The sequence below is a fragment of the Dinoponera quadriceps genome, unplaced genomic scaffold, assembly GCF_001313825.1.
Source record: "Dinoponera quadriceps isolate SergipeBrazil2010 unplaced genomic scaffold, ASM131382v1 scaffold5230, whole genome shotgun sequence".
Lineage (NCBI taxonomy): Eukaryota > Metazoa > Arthropoda > Insecta > Hymenoptera > Formicidae > Dinoponera > Dinoponera quadriceps.
In genome coordinates this window covers 690,176-709,761 of record NW_014559346.1, presented here as the reverse complement: position 1 = coordinate 709,761, position 19,586 = coordinate 690,176, and the positions used below count along the sequence as shown (strand labels likewise).

At 45.2% G+C, this 19,586-nt stretch overlaps 1 protein-coding gene across 1 annotated transcript; it reads left to right on the top strand.

Annotated features, from left to right (window-relative positions):
- Window positions 1-7,018: 7,018 nt before the first annotated feature.
- Window positions 7,019-9,691, top strand: LOC106750313 (pancreas transcription factor 1 subunit alpha-like). The gene is made up of 3 exons (XM_014630569.1): window positions 7,019-7,290; window positions 7,837-8,159; window positions 9,096-9,691. Exons 1-3 carry the CDS (start codon window positions 7,019-7,021, stop codon window positions 9,233-9,235), a joined length of 735 nt encoding a protein of 244 aa, XP_014486055.1. The 3' UTR covers window positions 9,236-9,691.
- Window positions 9,692-19,586: the final 9,895 nt, after the last annotated feature.

Genomic DNA, 19,586 nt, shown 5'->3' with positions numbered 1-19,586 from the left:
TCGATAAGTCGGTACAGTAAACTATCCCTGAGGGAATGAAAACAATGGAAAGATCGATTTGTTGTTAAATCGTATCGGGAAATCAAAGTCCGCCCAATCCGTCATGAGAGAATCGCACTTCTCGTTTGAGGGAAGGAAGGGTACTTTAAGATTGCTAAAAGTGATATAATAGACATAAGGATTTTTCAGCAGAGACTCAAACCTGTTACTTCTATTAGTTCCAAAGTTTCCGCTACGAGCCGCCACTGTACCCAACGAAGGACCCGAGGTCGTAGTAGGATCGAATAGGCTGCGTCCCTAATGCTGTATTCTTTTTTTTTATCACTTTTTGTGCTTTTTTGTACTTCTTTGTACACTCTTTATATTAATAAAAAAAAAGAACGAAGTCGTAGTACGATTTAACAATATACACTGATGGAAATATTATGTTGAAAATTTTATTGATATTCTCTCTCAATTGATCTCACTTCTTTCACTATCATTCCATCAATATACGCAGTTTTTAGTTAAATTCAGTACATTTTAGTTAGTAGTAAATTCCTTTGTTCATAACTTTTTCATAAACAATGAGCGATGGCTAAATGAATTCTTTTGAAAGTTACTCAGGAGAGCATCCTCTTTCACACATGTCAAGGTCAAAGCCCCTAGAGGTGCCTCACCTGAACTTCATTTTTACCCTTCGAACACCTGTGAATGTAAACTTTTTTTCTTTATCTTTATCCACTTGTTAATATAAAATATTCTTATTTTTCGAAAATATTCAGGTGATAATAGTATTATAATAATTATTGACTCAACTATATAAAATGTAAGGCTTAATTAATATTAGTTGTCGAGGATATCGCGCCGATCTTCGTGCAATCCAAGATTTAGGGACCTCTCGCGTTTCCGCCGATTTCTCAGATTCCGCTTTTACATTTACGACAGGATCGCGCTTGTCCTGATCGTCGGGAGCCACCCACCTCCCACACGGGAACCTTTCAGCCACCTGTCTAATAATGCGTTCCCTGTATCCGGTGCCGCCTAACCGTTTCCGGTATCCGGCTGGATGTTACCCCCTGCGGTGTCCTCACACACGACCCCCGCGGAAAGGGCACGAGCCCCCAAAACACCACTCCACGCTCCAATGCATCGTCTACCCCACTTTCCCGGAGGGGAGAGACAACCCTCGCCTACGTACGTGTCTTCGGCGTCCACGCGATCGATTTGTTATTACGGCTCGTCATTCTGCCGGTGAGGAACACGATGAGAGCACCTCCGAGCAGTCCGACCGCCGTTCTTTTCCGACGCGAACTCGGAATTTCTTCGGAGCGGAGTTTCACTCAAAACAAGCGAAAACTAGCGACGATATTTTTCGCTAGCTGTAACAAACTGTATAATTTTTGGAATATTAACAGATGGCTACATGTCCGCTCCTGATAATATTTAAAAAGCATTCTTAGAACGTTGCAAGAATATTATTTTAATACTCAATATTCGTATAATATTCTAGGAATATTACACGCTTGCAGGGACACGTAAGAGTGACAAAACGCAATTTCTCCGCCCGATGAGATTAATGATGGGTGCGGAGAATCGAGAGCCGGGAGAAAACCCGGCGAGCGCATGTCGCTTGCGAGCGCAAATCGATTTCACACTCCCGCTGAGTATAAATTAATAGACACTTAGGGGTGGGTTTCGGCCGGGATACTCCGGCCTGTTCCACGTTCACCAGGTGTTGGGTCCTCTGCCGGTAGACGCGCCGTGAAAAATCGCTTGATTCACCGGCCGGCCGGTCGAGCGAGGCTTACGGATTGCTCCCGGAAATCTCATTTTATCTCACGCACATACCATGTGCGGCCATCAGAGCCGTCGGCCCGCTCTGCATGTTGCGAAAGGCGGACGGAGAATGGAACGACCGCGAAGCCGCTCCGTGATCCGGCGCGATCTGCGGCGCGAGATTGCGCGGATCATCTCCTCCTCGTCGGCGGGGACGCATTCGAGCACTACGTGCACGTGGCCGCGTTTAAATCCCCTTTGCCTATCTCCTCCGTCGATCCCCGCTGGATCGAGAATCCAGCGCAGACACAATGGACCTGTCCGCGCGCCGTATTTTCCTTTGGGATTACGCGCGGAGGTCGGCGCTCGAGAAGAAACGATTCCCCGTCTGTAATTCGTTCCTAGTAAGCGAGAAATCGTTGTCGACATAACGTTGTCATTTGACGTTTTATAACGCGTAACGTCCTGAAATATGTGCTTCTTCTTAATGTGTACGCTTAATTCCACCGATGCAACAGCAGTTTTCCTCCGTTCGGAAGGAGGGAATTGCCGACGAGCTAATAAACAAAGGCCCGTTAGGAGCGTGCGTGCGAGGACGATCTCGCGTCTCGTCCATTACGTCTCGCTAATTAGCGGCTCGGAAATTAGGAGGCGAGGGTACGTCGACTCGCGATGAATTATCGTGCCCCATCTGCGCGACGCTTTCTCTCCCGCACGGAAAGGATCGACGAGATGCGGTCAGATTCACTTTCCCACGCCCGCGTAATATATATATATATATGGAATTGAACATAAAAAAATATAATATTATAATAACGTTAAATAATATTTTTTTTTATATTATTAGAGGTGGGCATATAAATATCTATTAATATTCAAGAAATATTACTTAATATTAAATAATATTACACGCTTAGAAGTATTCCAAATATATTCTGAATCCTGGTAAGCTTAATATTTCCCAATCAAGAATTTTAAAATTAAACAAATTTCGGTTCGTGCTTATTCAAACAAACCGAATTTAATTTTTCTTTGATAAAATTAAATAACATCCTTGGAAAGGATATAAGTTCCTTTTTCGAATATGCGATAATGAGCTTTTTTAAAATTTGTGATGAGTATATTTCGCGACTGTCTGATAAAAAAGAGCATTTTTCGTTGAAGATATTACTTTCAAACTGACTATTACTTTTGAAAGTAGGAAAGTAAACTGAGTAATCGCTTCTCTTAGAAGTAGAATAATATTTTTCCCTTCGTAGAAAAATGGCTCGCCTATAACTATAACTATAATTATAACTATAATTCTTTTACTATGGCGTACAGTTGCGGTATATTATAGTTACAAGTACCACAATATCTTTCTTTGTCTTATCGCGACGATAAATACGATTGTGTCGCACGGACAAGTTCTATTGTGCTTTCAAGCCGGCTATTTTCACGACGGGTAATCCGTTCCAACTTACAAGTCCTTTTGCACGGAAATTACAGCGAACGTCGCCGCGTCGTCCGGTCGAGGTGAGTCGATAACTCGCGCGCGCTATTGGCGAACATATTGCGGCCGTATAACTGCGATACATTATTAAATATAATTATCTCGCACGTAATAACGCGCTGGGAATCAGATCGTACCTGTTACGGGCTCGCATAATTACAGGCCAGGCTGGTGGGGCCAAATGTCGCCGAAATGGTTAACCCCAGGAACAACCCTTGCGCGACGTTGTCGCGGTTGCACGTGGCCGGCACGTGTGGCCGATTCCTTTTCTATTACGAAGACTTACCCGCTTATCCCCGTGATTCCCGGCCGATGTGCTCTTCGCTGCTCGCTTCGGCCCGCCGGGGGAAGCGAAGGTTCCAACAACGCAGACGATACAGCGATCAAAAATGATATCTCTATAAGCGCGTAATATTCATAAAATATTATATGAATACTATTAAATATTAATATAATATTCTCATAATATTCTAAGAATGTTATGTAATATTTCGTAATATTATAAAAATGTTCTTAAAATATTAAAAAAAAAATCTTAATAACTTAGTATTTTAGTACATTTCTTTTTGGTGTAAAACGTATTTTTATATAAAATCACTTCGACTTTGTATAATAAAACAATTGGTATTTGATCGAATATTTGTACGCATTATTATTATTATTATTACGAGGTAGAATTTGTGCATCGAGACTAACGAGAATTTGAAAGCAAGTAGAATCGATATGCCTCCCTTTGTTGGGACATGACGTCGTAAGTAGGCTCGCTTACCTAGTGTGTAACCAGTTTTCTCCGTTGCGACGGACTTTTGCGTTTGCGTTCGCCGGCTAATTACGAATTGATCGAGTCGCTATAGACTGTACTTGAAAAATTATGCGTCCTTGTGCGAACGTACGAGACCAATGATTAGTCGAGCACGAACGACACCTCTGTGACGTCGATGAGAGAACTCTGCGCGAAAATGTCAAGGGTGGCCGCACGAAGTCCAACGCCGCGTCTACTTAATTTCGGCGGATATCGGAGCTGTGCATGTCTAAGGTGCACATAGACAAAAAATTAATATCAATTCAAGACTTGACGTAGAAGCGAGAATATGTAATCTTATATAAAGATAAAACTCGCTTACACGAAGGAATTCGATATGTTCCCACTCAAAATATATCGTATTCTTGTTATTTAAGAATAATTTTTGCGAATTAAAGGGGAAAAATATATAGATGGAAAGAACGATATTTCCAAGTTGATGCAATTCTTAGCTTGAGATATATGTTGTTCCTTCTATCTCAATATTATTTCAATTTAATTCATGAAAATTATTTTCACCGGAATTATATGGAATTTCTCCAGGTAAGAGCAAATTTTACCTTCGTATAAGATTATGTATTCTTGCTTGTATGCGAGAATATGAGTCTTGAATCGATGCTAATCTTTTCCCCGTGCATACATCGTTACTTTATTTTCTTGTAATTTCATCATTTCCCAAATAATGAAATAAATTTCTACCTCTCTCTCTCTCTCTCTCTTTTTCCTTGAAACTCGTCTCTGCGCGATCTCGGATCTCCGGATTTTCTCTCGGAAAACGAACTGCCGGCAAATTTGTCTTCCGCGAAGTTAAGCGAAATTTCTTCCGGCTTCCGAGTTCACCCCGCGATATTTTTGAGAGATGCACGCTACCTTCTCTCTCTCTCCCTCTTGCGAAGATCACTTTTGAGAAAGTGGGCTTTCCGATTGGCGGTTGGCCGCGACGATTCTGCTGCAGCAGCGTGGCCCAGGACGGTATCTAGGAACGAGAACAACAGCGTTCCTTATCAGATCGATGAAGAGGCGGCGCCGCTACCCCAGCAACGAAGGGGTAGGCAGGCTCTGCCGGCCGACCGCTCGACGAATGGGGTCGTGGCTGGGTTTTCAACCCCGTGATGGCTTCCGCCTTGCTGTCGCTTTTCGATTTTAGTTCAGCGAGAGATTGCCACCTGAACGATCGGAACGGTCGGGAAGCTGCGAAGGCTCTCTCTCTTTCCCTCTCTCTTTCTCTCTCTCTCTCTCTCTCTCTCGAGACTTCCGACACGGACGGACGGATAACGACGTCGGCGAAATCGCGATGGACACCCTTTCCTTCGAGGATTCTCCGATTTCGCACAGCGAAAGTGTCCTTTGAGTGAATATCGCGAGTGACAGCGCGATTTTCGCGACGAGTAAATTCGCGGAGAGACATTGGGATCGTCGGTGCGGTTGCAAAGTGAATTCAAGGCACCTTGGATTTTATTTAGAGGATCCCGAAGAAAATCCTGAAGGACCCCGCAAGGCGTCTGCGGACTTCGTAAATTAATCGTCTAGTCGTGCGAATCGCCAGCAATCACCAGTTTTTAAATAAATCTGCGAGGAAACATCGGGATCGTCGGTGTGGTTGCAAAGTGAATTCAAGGAATCCAGGACTCTGTGAGGAATCCCGGAAAAAGCCCGAAGAACCTTAAGGAACGTTCGTGGCCTCCGTGAATCGATCTAGACGATTGGCCGTGCGATTTGCGAGCCGAATCGCCGATTTTCACGATATTAAACAAACAAACTCGCGAGGAAATCCATTCGGGATCGTCGGTGCAAACCGCGAAGTAAAATCAAAGGAACTCAGAACACTCCTGCGGAGGATCCTGAGAAATTTCGGACGAGAAGGAAACATCCGTGGTGAGCCCGTAAAGTGAATCCCCGATCGTGAGACTCGCCGGCGACGATCGAAAGGCGATTCCGAAGGACGGCGAAGTGCAATCCGAGGGATGTGATCCCGGGTGTCATTCTGCAGGATATCCGATCCCTCTCTCGACAATCGGAGAATTCGATAAACCTGGGCGCGACGAAGAGAGAGAGAGAGAGAGAATCGTCGATCTCGTTCTCGACGAAGCGAAGGCCGCGAGATGTCCGCTGATTACGAGCGTCCTGCCGACATCCGGATCTGTTTGTCTTGACGTCGTAAGTGCCAGAGCACTGTGGACGCTCGGAGGCGTCACGGGACGAGAGCTGAGGCGCGCTGGCTAACAAGTGCCTCGACAAATCTCGACACGTGCCCGAGCCGAGGAAGGTCCGCACGTGTCGCTGTTTAGAGACATTACCGTGCACGCGCCGATCGTGAGCCCGGCACGCGTGTCGATTTTATCTCTCTCGATCCTCCGGACGTGATCACGAGTGCGCGTGATTCGGCACTCGATCCGGTGAACACACTTTCTCGGTTGCCGACGCGACATCGCACGGTGCAACGCAATGTTAACATCAACGGGAGAGAAGTCCGAGATACGTCCGTAACGACGACGATTAATTAATTCGTCGTTAATTAATCGTCATCCGGGGAACCAGGTGAAACGCTACAGTCGCGTCGTACTCTCTCTCTCTCTCTCTCAACGTCTGGTCAAATATTCTAGTCAGATCTTCGTTAATTAATAAGTGACGTTTGACGAGTTAATTTTCGCTAATTAATCAATCGATGACACGCGCTCCGGCTCTCTCGGCGTGCGATCTTCGAGAGAATTAATTACACATACCGAATATATAGGAAGGAAAAAAGAAATGAAGATACGTGTCGTTCACACGGAGAACACCTGACGAGCATCAGTTCGAAAAAGAGGGAAGGATCTTAGGGCGCATCTGACTCTCCTTTGATATCGCAAAGGCACAGCAAGGGATTGGAATTTCGCGTTTTGTCACGCGAGATCGGTGAGACTTCGGTTGTGAACGACGAGTCGAATCGGAAGGTGAATCCGTTTCTCGGTGAGCCCGGTGCCGTGATGTATTCCATGGACCATCTCGAGCGGGACATGATGAGCCGGCACTACCTGTACGAGGCGCACAGCTTCCTCGGGAACCCGGCGATCCCGGCATTGCCACCGCACTGCGGCGTGCCCACCACGGCGACCTTGCCGGCGATACCGTCGCAACTGCCGTCGCATCCGTCCGGTAGCACCGGTAGCACCAGCGGCAGCGAGCACTACCTGTACGACGAGAACAGCAGCGACAACGAGAGCGTCTACAGCAGCGATCAGGAGAACCACGCGAGAGAGTGAGTGACCACCACCGGCCTTATAAGCTCGCGTAATATTCCTAGAACATTGCACGAGTATGATTGAATGTTAAAATAATATTCTTGTAATATTCCAGGAATGTTGCGTGTGATATCTTTGAATATTTTATGGGAACGCTCTGTCGATGTTATATGTCCGCTTCACATAATATTCTTGGCATATTATAAAAATGTTCTTCAGAATATCAAGAAAAGAATCAAACAATAATAATGTAGAAAACTATATATAAATGAAATATACATACATATACATCTATATAAATATGTATATAAATATGTCCTTGAAAAATTAAATTAAATCGTAAGATTACATTAAATAAGTGCACCGGTAAAATGCATCAAGCGGAAGGATATAGAAGAAAGAGAAAAGCAAAAGATCTCTCTTCCTCTGAGATGTCCTCCCGTTCCGAAAATATAGCCGTCGCGCGCAAAGACGCACCAGACTGTGCGTCCTCCTTTTTTTTCCCTGACCCGCTGAAACACAAGCGTGTAAGTATATCCATTCGCTCTCTCTTCTGCCCGTAGACGAAGTCGGGGTAACCGGCGTAGCGGTACGTCGGGAAAATGCCCGCGACAGGTGCAGGTGCAGCAACGACAGGCCGCGAATATGCGGGAACGGCGGCGCATGCAGAACATAAACGACGCTTTCGAGGGCCTGAGGGCCCACATACCGACATTACCGTACGAGAAGAGGCTGTCGAAGGTCGACACGCTGAAGCTCGCCATCGGTTACATAAACTTCCTCAACGAGCTCGTCAGGGCCGACAAGGGTAACGACCCGCTGACCGGGAACAACGGTCTCACGAGGTGTTCCAGCCGAGACGACTCTAAGAAGATCATAGTCCGTGGTGAGGCCAATTTTAATTACCACCTGCACAGGTAGTTCTCGATTTGCTTCGTATGACGAGCCCGACTGATTTCTTCTTATCATCGGAAATTCCGTTTCCTTCGACCAAAACGAGCTTGATTTTCTCGTTGCCAGACAAATTTAATCAAACTCTCTTCCACCGACTGATTCAACCGTGTGCAAACATTTTCAGTTGGTTCGACTATTAGTTCCACTTTTAAACATTTTGAAAAGAAATTAGAGGGGATTAAAAATCGTTAAAATAGGGTAAAATTAGAGATGTGATTGTATATATGTAAAAATTTCTACATAAGTGAATACTGTATAATATATCATTTTGAATATATTAGATATTTATAATTTAAAATATATATACAGCGATATCGAGAACTTCCTGTCTGTCTTACATAGAGCGTAGTTGTAGTTCGCGACAAATCCTTGCAAAAATATTCTCACGAAAATGATTAGACTAAGAAGGAGTGGTCTTTCGTGAAATTTTCTTACAAAAATATTTCCCTGCTTTTACTCCTTGTGTAATGCCCGTTTTTAACCTGTTCCATCCTACTTTAACTTTATGACACTTTAAATTTCCGTCTCGGCTTTTTCAGCAAAATGGATTGTTCGGGATTGTATTAAAATTAAAGATTCGACTTATTATTCAATTTAAATTAAATATAAATCAAATTAAATTAAATTAAAATTAAAATTAAATTCTGTCTTAAATTTAAAGGCTCTAAAACTGAAGATTCAAGAGAGAACTTCATGAAAGTCAGTATCATCAAAGTAGGTTCTCATTTGTGGTTTATATGCCGTGCTGAGTAGACATAAAAATGATTCTTAAGAACGTCGAAATCGACGATGAAAATTTCGGCTCGAGGAGTCACACGACTCCCGGACGACGATCGTTGGCTAATCTCTGCGGAATTGCGGCTTCCAGGCAGCGGTGGGAACCCCTTCATCTCGCACTCGCTCTCGTGGTCCAGGAAGTCGGACATCTCACCGAACGGTATGATGTACGCGAAAGTTTGGACGCCGGAGGACCCGCGAACGTCCAAGAACGGGACAACGTTCGAATAGAAACGACGACAACGGCCCGTCGACGGCTCGTCGGGGTTCCCGAACTCCCTCGTGACAGCTCCGAGAGGAGCGCCGGCTGTCGCTCGGGCTCTCCCCGTTCCCCGCGTGTTATTTAGTGTCTAAGGAAAAGCGTTTCTAGTCATTCGACCTCTCGTCAAGCAAAAATGTAACTTTGTACCTTTCCATCGTCGAGGAAGCGTCTCCGACGTCTTCGGCGCGGCAGATCATCATTCATGTTCGCGCGCGTATTCTTGCGAGATCTCGTCTCGAGGCAGGAGGCGAGCTTGCGTCGAATCAGACGGACGCGAAGAAGAACTTACCGCGCGCGTATCCACGTATTTACGAGACATTTTTACGAAAAACGTTCCGCGCGCGGAGCGTGCTTGTAAATAGGATACCCGAAATCGAATTAGACGAACTGATAATAAGGGATAAGCACCGTTTGTATACCGTAATTGTCGCGGGACGTAAGCGAGAATGATGCCGTCGTCATCATTATCCAGCCACTGTGAATAACAAAGCCAAATAAAAGTAGTTCTCAAAGCTGTACGAAGCCGAGTGAACGGATTCGTTCGTGTTTTCTTTTCTTTTTCTTCATTCATTCGCTCATCACGCAGGTCCTTCGAGATCTTTTAGAGAGAGCCGATTGTGTGTCTCGAGATATAATGAGAATTACAAAAGCGAGTTTACTGGAATACTTATAATTTCATTGGATAAACAGTTGGAATGAATTTCCTCTTTCGTAATTCTCACTACAGTGAAGTTTCGAGATGTACAATCGACCCCCAGGTCATCGAATCCTGACCGCATGTCGCAGACGTGCTCCCGACGATTCCGCAACGGGGGAACGGTGCCAAGATGGCTGAATCCGCCCAAGGGTTGAGCAAGAGAAGCACCCTAAAACGTGCTTCTTGCGAGGGTGGGTGTAACAATGAGAGAAAGAAGAGGAGAGGGCGAGAAAGAGAGAGAGACAGAGAACGCGAGAAAACGTGAAAGAGAGAAAGAGAAAGAGGGAGGAGGGTAAGGAGAGAAAGAGAGCAGGAAACAGAGGGAGAGGCGCGATACGTCGGGGCGGTACGTCGATATTGCGGCGTCGCGGCGCCCAGCGACTCAGGGATAATGGCGTCGACGGCTGCGAGTCTTCTCACGAGGCATATATCCTCCTCGTTCCCTCCTCGTTGTCCGCCCGGCGGTGCCCGACGGTGCTGGAACACGCCCGGCCCTCTTCGCCTCTTTCGCTTTCACCTCGTCCTTCCGCCTATCCGTTATTATCGTCATTAACAGAACTTTTCAAGTTCTGCCCGCGAGTTGAATGCGGAAGATAAGCGGACTTCGCGATCTCGCGTGTTGCCGGAGAGAGTACCTCGTTCCCTCGTTCAGAATCCCTCTCCCCGTTTTCAAGTTCACCCTGCCGAATGTTCGAGAAGGCTTAACAACGCTCGAAATGTATGAATCGGCGGCGGAAGAGTTTCATGAAAGAGAAGCAATTCTTTGCGAGATGCGGCTAAATTTTGCCAACTCGCGTCGCCACCCCGGCAAGCGAGAAACGTTAAATCGAAACGATTGAGTTTAGGAGGAGACGCCGAGGAACGGTCGACGGACGGTCCGCAGTCAGCATTATCTTGAAATTCAGGGAGATCCGTCGGCCGCTCGGCCGGGAAATACGGAGTGCACGACCCGCAGCGGCGGGCCCGCTATCAGCTGTGAAAACAGCGTTGTTTATAGACACCGCGGCACAATGAGGTGTAATTGAATCCATATTCTAGTACGGGGGGCTCGGTGAACCCTCTCTCGACGCGAAAGGGGGGCTCTCCGGCGGAACACAGAGGCGGCCTCTCCCCCCCCACGCACGGCTGAACCGCCGCCGGGATGGCTGTATTTAACGGTTCGGGAAATCGAGGGTGGCACTCGATTTGTGGACAATTAGGGACGATTTCGTGGCACCCCCGGGGGAGGAGGTTGCAGTACTCACGGCCTATCGCGCCGATCGATCGCCGAATTTCGATAAGAACAAACGATAACACGCGATAGACGGAGATATCGCTGATGTGTATCGCAGTAGTCTTTATCGGACTATTGAATTCTCGGGAGGGAATATATTTACGAGAGGATTTAGAAAATGCGGTGTCTAAAGTGCCCGCTGAGAGGGAGAGAGAGAGAGAACTTATCTAGGTTGACGCAGGTGTGTCGATACACCTGTCCTTATCGTTCGCTCGCGCGCGCTCGATCGGAGCGATTTTTCTTCTCTTTCTTCCGACGATCGACTCTTCGTACGCGCAGCCTTCCACTTCCGCACAATCTCATTTGTGAGTCGAATAAATGATAAACGATATCCACCCCTTTGATGTAGATAAGTAAAATAACGTTCGAGGCATTTCGAAGGTATATTCATTGCCATTTTCATCCCGGCATAAATATCTTTTTGCAAAAGTAGTGCTAATTTCGACTGATCTTTGTAACTTATAAAGATCAATGCAAAATAATTACATATGTGCTATTCGTGTATTATTATGTTACATTACCATTATTATTTTCCGAGTTAAGATTAGGAGAAAATCAAGCTGAGAATGACGAGAATTTTAGCGGTACTTCCTTCAGCGTGGTAATTATAATTTGTTCGAACATAAGAGGGCAAGTCTGTGAAAAGAAGTGGAATGAATGCATAATTTAGCCGTAACCGTGATCGACGACACATCGGATCGTGCGGTTATCGAGAGGCGCGAAAGCTTGGTGTTCCGCATTGAACCTAATCTGTCCCTGACGTCACGGTACGGCGATCCCGTGAAAATTAGCAAACCATAGAATCCGGCCCCTCCCCAACCCAGGGAGACGCATTAAGTGTACCCTCTTGTCGCGCGAGGGGTGTGCACTTGTGTTGATCCTCGCAGCTGGAGTGACGCACAAATAAAGCATTAATTCTCGATTCTCGTGTATCGCAATAATGGTCACCCGACTCGTGCGTTACGCTACGTAACACGGCGATGTAACAGCGTGGATGGAGATATAATATCGGGGCCTTCCCCCTCCCCCTCTCGTATTCTCCGCGATATCCATTACGCGTGTCCCTTTTCGAGAGAGAGGAAAAGGATCGCTCCGCCACGTATAACTGTGAAGGAGTTTCTAGTAATTTTTTACCAGATACACCCTATAAGCGCGTAATATTGCTAGAATATTATATAAATATTATTCAATATTAAAATAATATTCTTATAATGTATTCTAAGAATGTTATATGTCCGTTTCACATCATATTCTTGGCACATTACAAAAATGTTCTTAGAATATCAAGAAAAGAATGAGATAATAATAATATAGAAAAATATAGAGCCTACATTGAAGGAAATTACTCTACGCCGGGCTCTTTCCTTGACTAGTATGAATGAGGCGAAGAGACGAAGAGAGACAACCTGCGCACGATGCGGAGTTGAGTCAAAGAGAGCATCCATCCACCCTGCGGCTCGCCCTCGGGGAGCAAAACCGGAGCACGCGAATACCTAGACAGCTGCATCCTCCGAGTGGGTCGTTAAAGTCCGCACGAATTGTCCCCCCCCGAGCACTCACGCGCCCGCTTTCGCGCTCGTTGCATCGTTTTTTCAACCCCCCCGTGCCCCCTGAACTTTATTATATTCCAATTATCTCCCCGCACTCCGGACTTAAGCCCGATCATAAATACGTTCCCCCATATCACGACGAATAACACCCTCTCGTTCACCTCTCCGCCGATAAAATCTCTTACAATTATTTCGCCCTGTCGTTTGCTCGTCGTCCTACACTGAGAAAAGAAATGGTGAATGTCAATATAATTATAATTATTTTTACCATAATCGCATAATTATTTTCCGCGACGTTGACCGTTGTTCTCACAGGAAGCAGTTGATACGCATCATTAAATTATAATAACATTTACATTTCCTTTCTCTCCACACCTCTCGAATATCAAATTCTCTTCTGATCGTTGCTTACCGTACAATGGAAATTGCAGCTGAGTATCGATTTTAATCGTTACATTTGTGCGCGACCAACGCCACAAAATTAATTAGAATTAACGATTTAGGGCCAAGATAGAATGTTTGCGCGTTCACCGGCGTTTTGGCCGGTTTAGGCTCAAACCAAGCTTGAGATCCGAATTCTCCGATATTCGGAGCGAATTGAAGAAATTGCCTGCTGGCAGAATTGATAAAATCGCAGCGCGCTGCAAACTCAGCCTCGGCCCGAGATAAGAATTGAAAATCCGCCGTTCAATCCGCCCGTAAAAACTCGCCTGTAACCTTCTCAATGAAATCCTATTAGTTTATATTTTACATCGGACGATGCCGGGCGATGCGCCTAATGCCGCAACAATAGATCCTCCGTTAAGGATCATCTCCTGGAGGAGGGGAGAACACGTGTGCGTGTGCACGCGCGAATGCAACATGTGCATCAAATTATTGTTGAAACTTGCCATTATGGGAATGTAACTGGGAACGAGTTTGCAGACGCGGAGAAGACGAGCTCTCCAGCCCTCGTATAACCGGGAAATCGCGTGAAAATCTACCTCGAGCCTCCTCGGTCAGAACTGTATTTTCCAGTCGGTTCACAGTCGAAATCTAGTGGTTAGGCTGACCGGTTGGATTAAATTTCCCAGTTCATCATTGGCTGCTCATGTGCGCTGAGAGGAGAAATATCTAAAAACAAAGAAATATTTCCTTCTGGCGAGTCCTTACACGACGCTTTATTTAAATCGAGTATTCAGTTCAACCTCTACTGAGGTCCGCTTCGGTATCTTCTCGTGAAACTCGGCTCGCGAAGAGGCGAACGGTGACTCGTTGATGAATTTCTAACGCGATCTCTTGACGGATGAAACTTCAGTCTCGGCTTCTTCATCATTCGAGAGGGACAACAGGCGGCCACAACTTCCTCTCGTCTTTGCTTTGACGAGGAACTCGTCTTCGGCATTATCCGCGGTACATAGACTGTGCTCGCATGCTTTCGTATAATATTGATTCGCCGGAGACGAGGTCGCAGGTGAGACTTCCCACGATCGTTGGTCGCACAGAGAGCGAGAGAGAGAGAAAGAGAGAGAGGGAGAGAAAGGGGGCGGGAGGGAGCAGGAGGGAAAGAGAAAACGCCGCGTTGTCCGCGCGTCTCCGGATCGCCGTGCTCGTCTATGCACGAGGAAGTCGAGGAGGAAGAACCTACCTTATGCTTCCCTCGACGGGGGAAAATAAAGCTTTAAACCCGCGATCGCTTTGAGCGAGCGGGTAACCTTGCGATATATAAAGTGCCTTTGCGGCTTCGAGTCGGTCGTTTCAGAGAAATAACGGAGCAATAACGGATTATAACTAAAATTGATGCTCCCAACGTTAATATGAATTAACGATGCAGAGGGTAAGGTGTAATTGTTGTCACCTTGAATGTCTAAGAAATGTGAGTATAAAAGAGAGGATGATTTATTTAACGTACCGAAGAAAAAGATCTCTACTCGTGTAATCGAACAGGGACGAAATAAAAATTTCGGTAACGAGATGATATCGTATCATTATCGTCACACATCATCATAAACATCTGTATGTTGATAGCTTTCCAAATTTGACGACAGTGAAAATGTATGAAAAAGCAGCTTACCGAGCGCTTTGTCATTATTATCTATGATTGGAGTATTCATTTGGATCTCTTATAGATCTAGGAGAATGTACAGCGAATCGTACAGCGTGTCGAAATTTGATTCCTCGTTCCTAATTCTTTATATTTGATTTCTCGTTCCTTATTCCTCTCGTTGTATCTAAGCTCTTCAAACCGGAAGAAAATGAGGTTGAGGCCAAAGATAATTATAATTTTAGTGGGATTTCTCCCAGTGTGGAGGAAACGAACCACGAGGATCGGGCCGGTGGATGTAGCATGCGACGTGTCGCACGTTATTGAGTTCTTCGTTTTATTACATGCCTCTTATGCACAATTACATTACAAAATCGTATCGCACATCGTGTCTATACATGTCTCGTACGAGATATTACACGCGAAACGGAATCGGAAGGAACTCCGATCTCCGCGGGGACAGTGTTGTCTTCGTATTCGAACGCAGTGTGTGTGTATGTGTGTGTGCCGTTTGTGTAATCCTGAGCTGAATCGTCCGCTCTTACGAGCGAGAAAGCTTTACCCTCCGCTTTTTTCTTTCCCTCTCAAGAAAGAATCACGTAATCGGAAAGCTGCCTACTAAAAAAAGCCGTCAGTGCGTCCAGCCGTTGCGAGACGTAGACCCTTAATGAGAGACGCATCTTTCTCGCTTGTTTTTTTTTTTTCTTTCGCGAGCTTCCGGTAGAAAAGTGCAAAAAGTTCGAAGTGTGATGATGCGTCGTCGAGTAAAAAGTGCGAGAACTCCTTGAAAAACCTAAAATGCCGAGGTACCGCCGCTCTCTCGTGTCTGATTAAAGGATCCGCCTGTCTCGCACGGCCGCCCAATCGCGAATTATCTTCTCCGCTTTTCAATATATTCTTATATACAACACTATACGCGCGTACGAGAGACGATTTACGGGCGAAGCTTCACGAGTTACTTAATGGAGAATTAACGGAGTCAATCGGCGCGACGGAACTGCGAACATCATCGGAAGATAACGGGGAACGATTTTCGCGATAGATCTGTCGACTCGCGTCGTGACGACCCACAGCAAAGCGCAAAGTAACAGTTGTACGAATGTTGTAATTTTCTACTCAATAATATAACTGTTATATATGACACACGCGTTGAATAACGGTGAATATTTAAAAAAAATACATAATATTACAATAACATTAATTAATATCACTAGAATATTATTCGAACGTTGCGTCGAATATTCTAAGAATATTGCTTAATATCAAATAATATTACGCGCTTGTAGAGCTACAACCGACATTTGTATAACTGTTACTTTGCGTTTGCCTGGGATGCTGCTTCTACTTTCGGGAATACTGAAAACACGCACGCACGCACGCACGCACGCACGGACGGACACACATACGCACGTCGGGGAAATGTACTCGTAGGAAAGTGACAATTTATTTGGTAAACGTCCATCATACATAAGATTGAACGCGTCGCTCTTAAGACAAGGCCTTATCTACGAAAGTAAAATTTACAGCTCAATCGCTACACCGATGACAATCGCTAATGAATTCTGTGTGTGTGTGTGTGTGTGTGTGTGTGTGTGTGTGTGTATGCACCCGATATTCTCCTCCTCCAGACGTCGTCGAAGGTGGGAAAACTTTGGACAAAAGAGCAGGGATTACCTTACAAGCGCGCGCGCTCTCTCTCTCTCTCTCGGTCTCGCTGTCGAGAGGGTCGCGATCGATTCGATCCTCGGATGATTAGGAACACAGGTGCTTCTTCTTTTATTTTGCCTTTCTTTCTTTCTTTGTACCTCCGATAACGAGAGACTGAACACAGGAAACGCGGAAACGATCTTGATTTCACGCTGCTTTGCCGAACGATCATGCTGCTGGCGGCGGTGATGATGGAGACGCAACGCAACGATAAGTAACTCACCAAAGGAGACAATGATCGACGAATTGTTANGGGGGGGGGGGGGAGGGAGAAAAGTCTCGCCATCCACGCACATATATACATACATCGTGTGACGCGACTCCCTATCTGTGTGAATGACTAAAGTTATTAGACGTGCAGTAACATCTTCATTTCGCGATATTCGTCGCGAGTTGCTTTCTTTCTTTCTCTTTCTCTCTCTAGTTTTCTACACACACCTCGACGAGCCGCCTAAGGAATATATCGAGAGGTTCCGTGAATTCGATTGGAAAAATTTGGCACGATCAGCTGTGAAAAAATATCATCGTACTGTTCTCTGTAACTTCGACGCTTCTTTTGTTTTTTTTTCTTTTCTTAACTCTTTCTTTTTCCTTCTTTCTTTCTCTCCCTCTTGCTTCTTTTTCTACTGCTTCTGCTAGGATATCGTGTACAACTGTTAGCCACCTTCTCGCCTCGTTATTTCCTGCAATCGCCTCGCGCACACACCGTAATATAAAGTACCCTAACAATACAATCGACTATACTGATAATGCATAAAATACTCTTCAAGTATAAACGCGCTGTTTTTTCGTGTCCCGAGGGGTCACGTGTCACATATTTTTTTTTCTCCTTTTTTTCTCGCATTTTCTTCCTCTCTCTCTCTCTCTCTCTTTCTTTCTAGAAATCCTAAACGAAGTTTCGACAAGATCGTCGATCATGAAAATTCACCAAATCAGTACCATCGATGCGTAGCTCGGAGTCTCCGACGCCTTTTTCGTCGCGCATACTCGAAGCTCGAGCGAGGAAGCTGCGACCGCCGACCAGCGAGTACGTTCCTCAATCAATGAAGATACACGCGATATATATTCGCCAATTGGATTCTCTTTAATTAAATTGAAAAAATTCAAGGGAACTCTGATTACGCGTGCTTTACTATCTCGTAGCTGTTTCAACGACAGCTATTTAAAACAGCGTATTAAAATCGACCGGCAGCCGACAATGACAGCTGCGACTCTCTCCGAGAATGCTCGACGATTTGATAACCGTACTTATATCGAGGGAAAAAATATCTAAAAAGTAAAAAAAAGATTAATTTACCCGGCGAATACTAACGATATATTTACTTGCACCAGTATATACATTTTTTACACTGGGGAAATATTTCTTTTTCAAATGAGAAAATATACACATTTCCTTAAATTTGTAGCTCCGATCACGAAAGCAATTATTTGTCTATTCTACTCTATATATTTAAATAAAGGAACTTAGATTTAAGTAAATACGTTATCTGTTTATCGGTTATCTACCAAGGGAAATATTTATCTTTTAGATATTTTTTCCGTCGGTGTACACGTCGCACATTCCGATCAGCACGATCGACGCTCGCAAGGAAAACGCTCGGAGGAATTTTGCGCGGTAAACTGATTCTCCCTGAGTGGTGATAAGCTATTCTGTAGTAGGTTTGGTGTTTTCATGTCTACCTCGCGCATCTCTCGCGTGTCTAACCGCCGCTTATCGTCGAATATACAATGTAAACCTTCGTTTATCGTAACAAATTAAGCCTAGTTTCTTATTTAGAGGTCTCTCTCTCTCTCTTTCTCGCTCTCGTTCTCTCGCTTAAAAATCCCGTCGTCTAATCTCTAGTCGGACTTATAAATTTAACGTCGAGCTTAAAATCGATTTTCCCCTCCCACCCCCCTCTTGATTAATCCCTATTATCCCCCAACCACCCCTGAACGTGCGGGCCGATGCAAACTAATACTTTTCAACGTGCGAAACACGTTACCCACTTCTCCTACTCGTCTCCCCCCCNCCCCCTAATAATAAAGAAAAAGAGAACTAATGTATCTCTAATGTATCTCTCGATTTGGAACACAGTATCGGATATTACGATATAAATGATTAGGAACACAATGTGGTAATTGTCAGTCGATCCCGATTTTCAGTTCGTCGAAGAAATGTTCGCGCGACCGCTTCTTCCGTTTTCCTTCGACACTCGAAGCGATCGTCGTCGTCATTGTGAAAGGTGGTTTAGGGAAAACTTCGGTACTTTTGTACGAATTAGAACGCGCATCGCCCATACGGCTCGTTCGCAACTAGCGTGTCCTCCTCTGCGAGGCTGCGAGAAAATCTCTCTCGCTAACTACGGTTCGTAAGCACGGTGAAAAAATAAAGCGATAGTGCGCATGGAACGCGTCCCGTAAGATGTACCATCTCACTTTTATCTCTCTTTCTTTTGTCCACAATCGTCCAACAATCGCTGCCACTTCTCTTAATTTCGACGACACGAAGAGACACCCGCCCGGGAATCGTGCGTTCGGTGGCCAATTTTGGTCAACGGTTATCGATTACACCCACTCTCGCTTCTCCTTTCTTTCCTTTTTCGTCTCTCTCGACAATATTCATTTCACGTACTTTGAGTATCGCGTATTATACGCGTGACTCGTTCGCATCGAATTCCCTTGTCGAATTTACGAACACGAGCCACTTCCTCTTCGTTACAACGTAGCTCTTGAGCGAGATATATCCTGTTTCTTTTATTAAGCCTTATCTTCTAAGATTTTCTCTACCGTACCGTTCGGTACTTTTGATTTGATTCAGTGGTTTGCACACGGCGTCACGTTTCCTCTCTCTCTCTCTCTCTCTCTCTCTTTCACTCTGAAATTATATCGGTGCGGATAGAAAATTTAACGGTTGTCGCGTTTTCCGCGAGATGCGCAGCAAACGGGTCGGCTTCAATTCCAGATATACAAGCATATACATCGTTCTTAAGAAACGTAGTATTTCCGATTCTTTACACGATCGTGCATCTCCCTATACCTTAGACGATCAGACTCGCATATCGCGATCGATACATACACACGTACATGT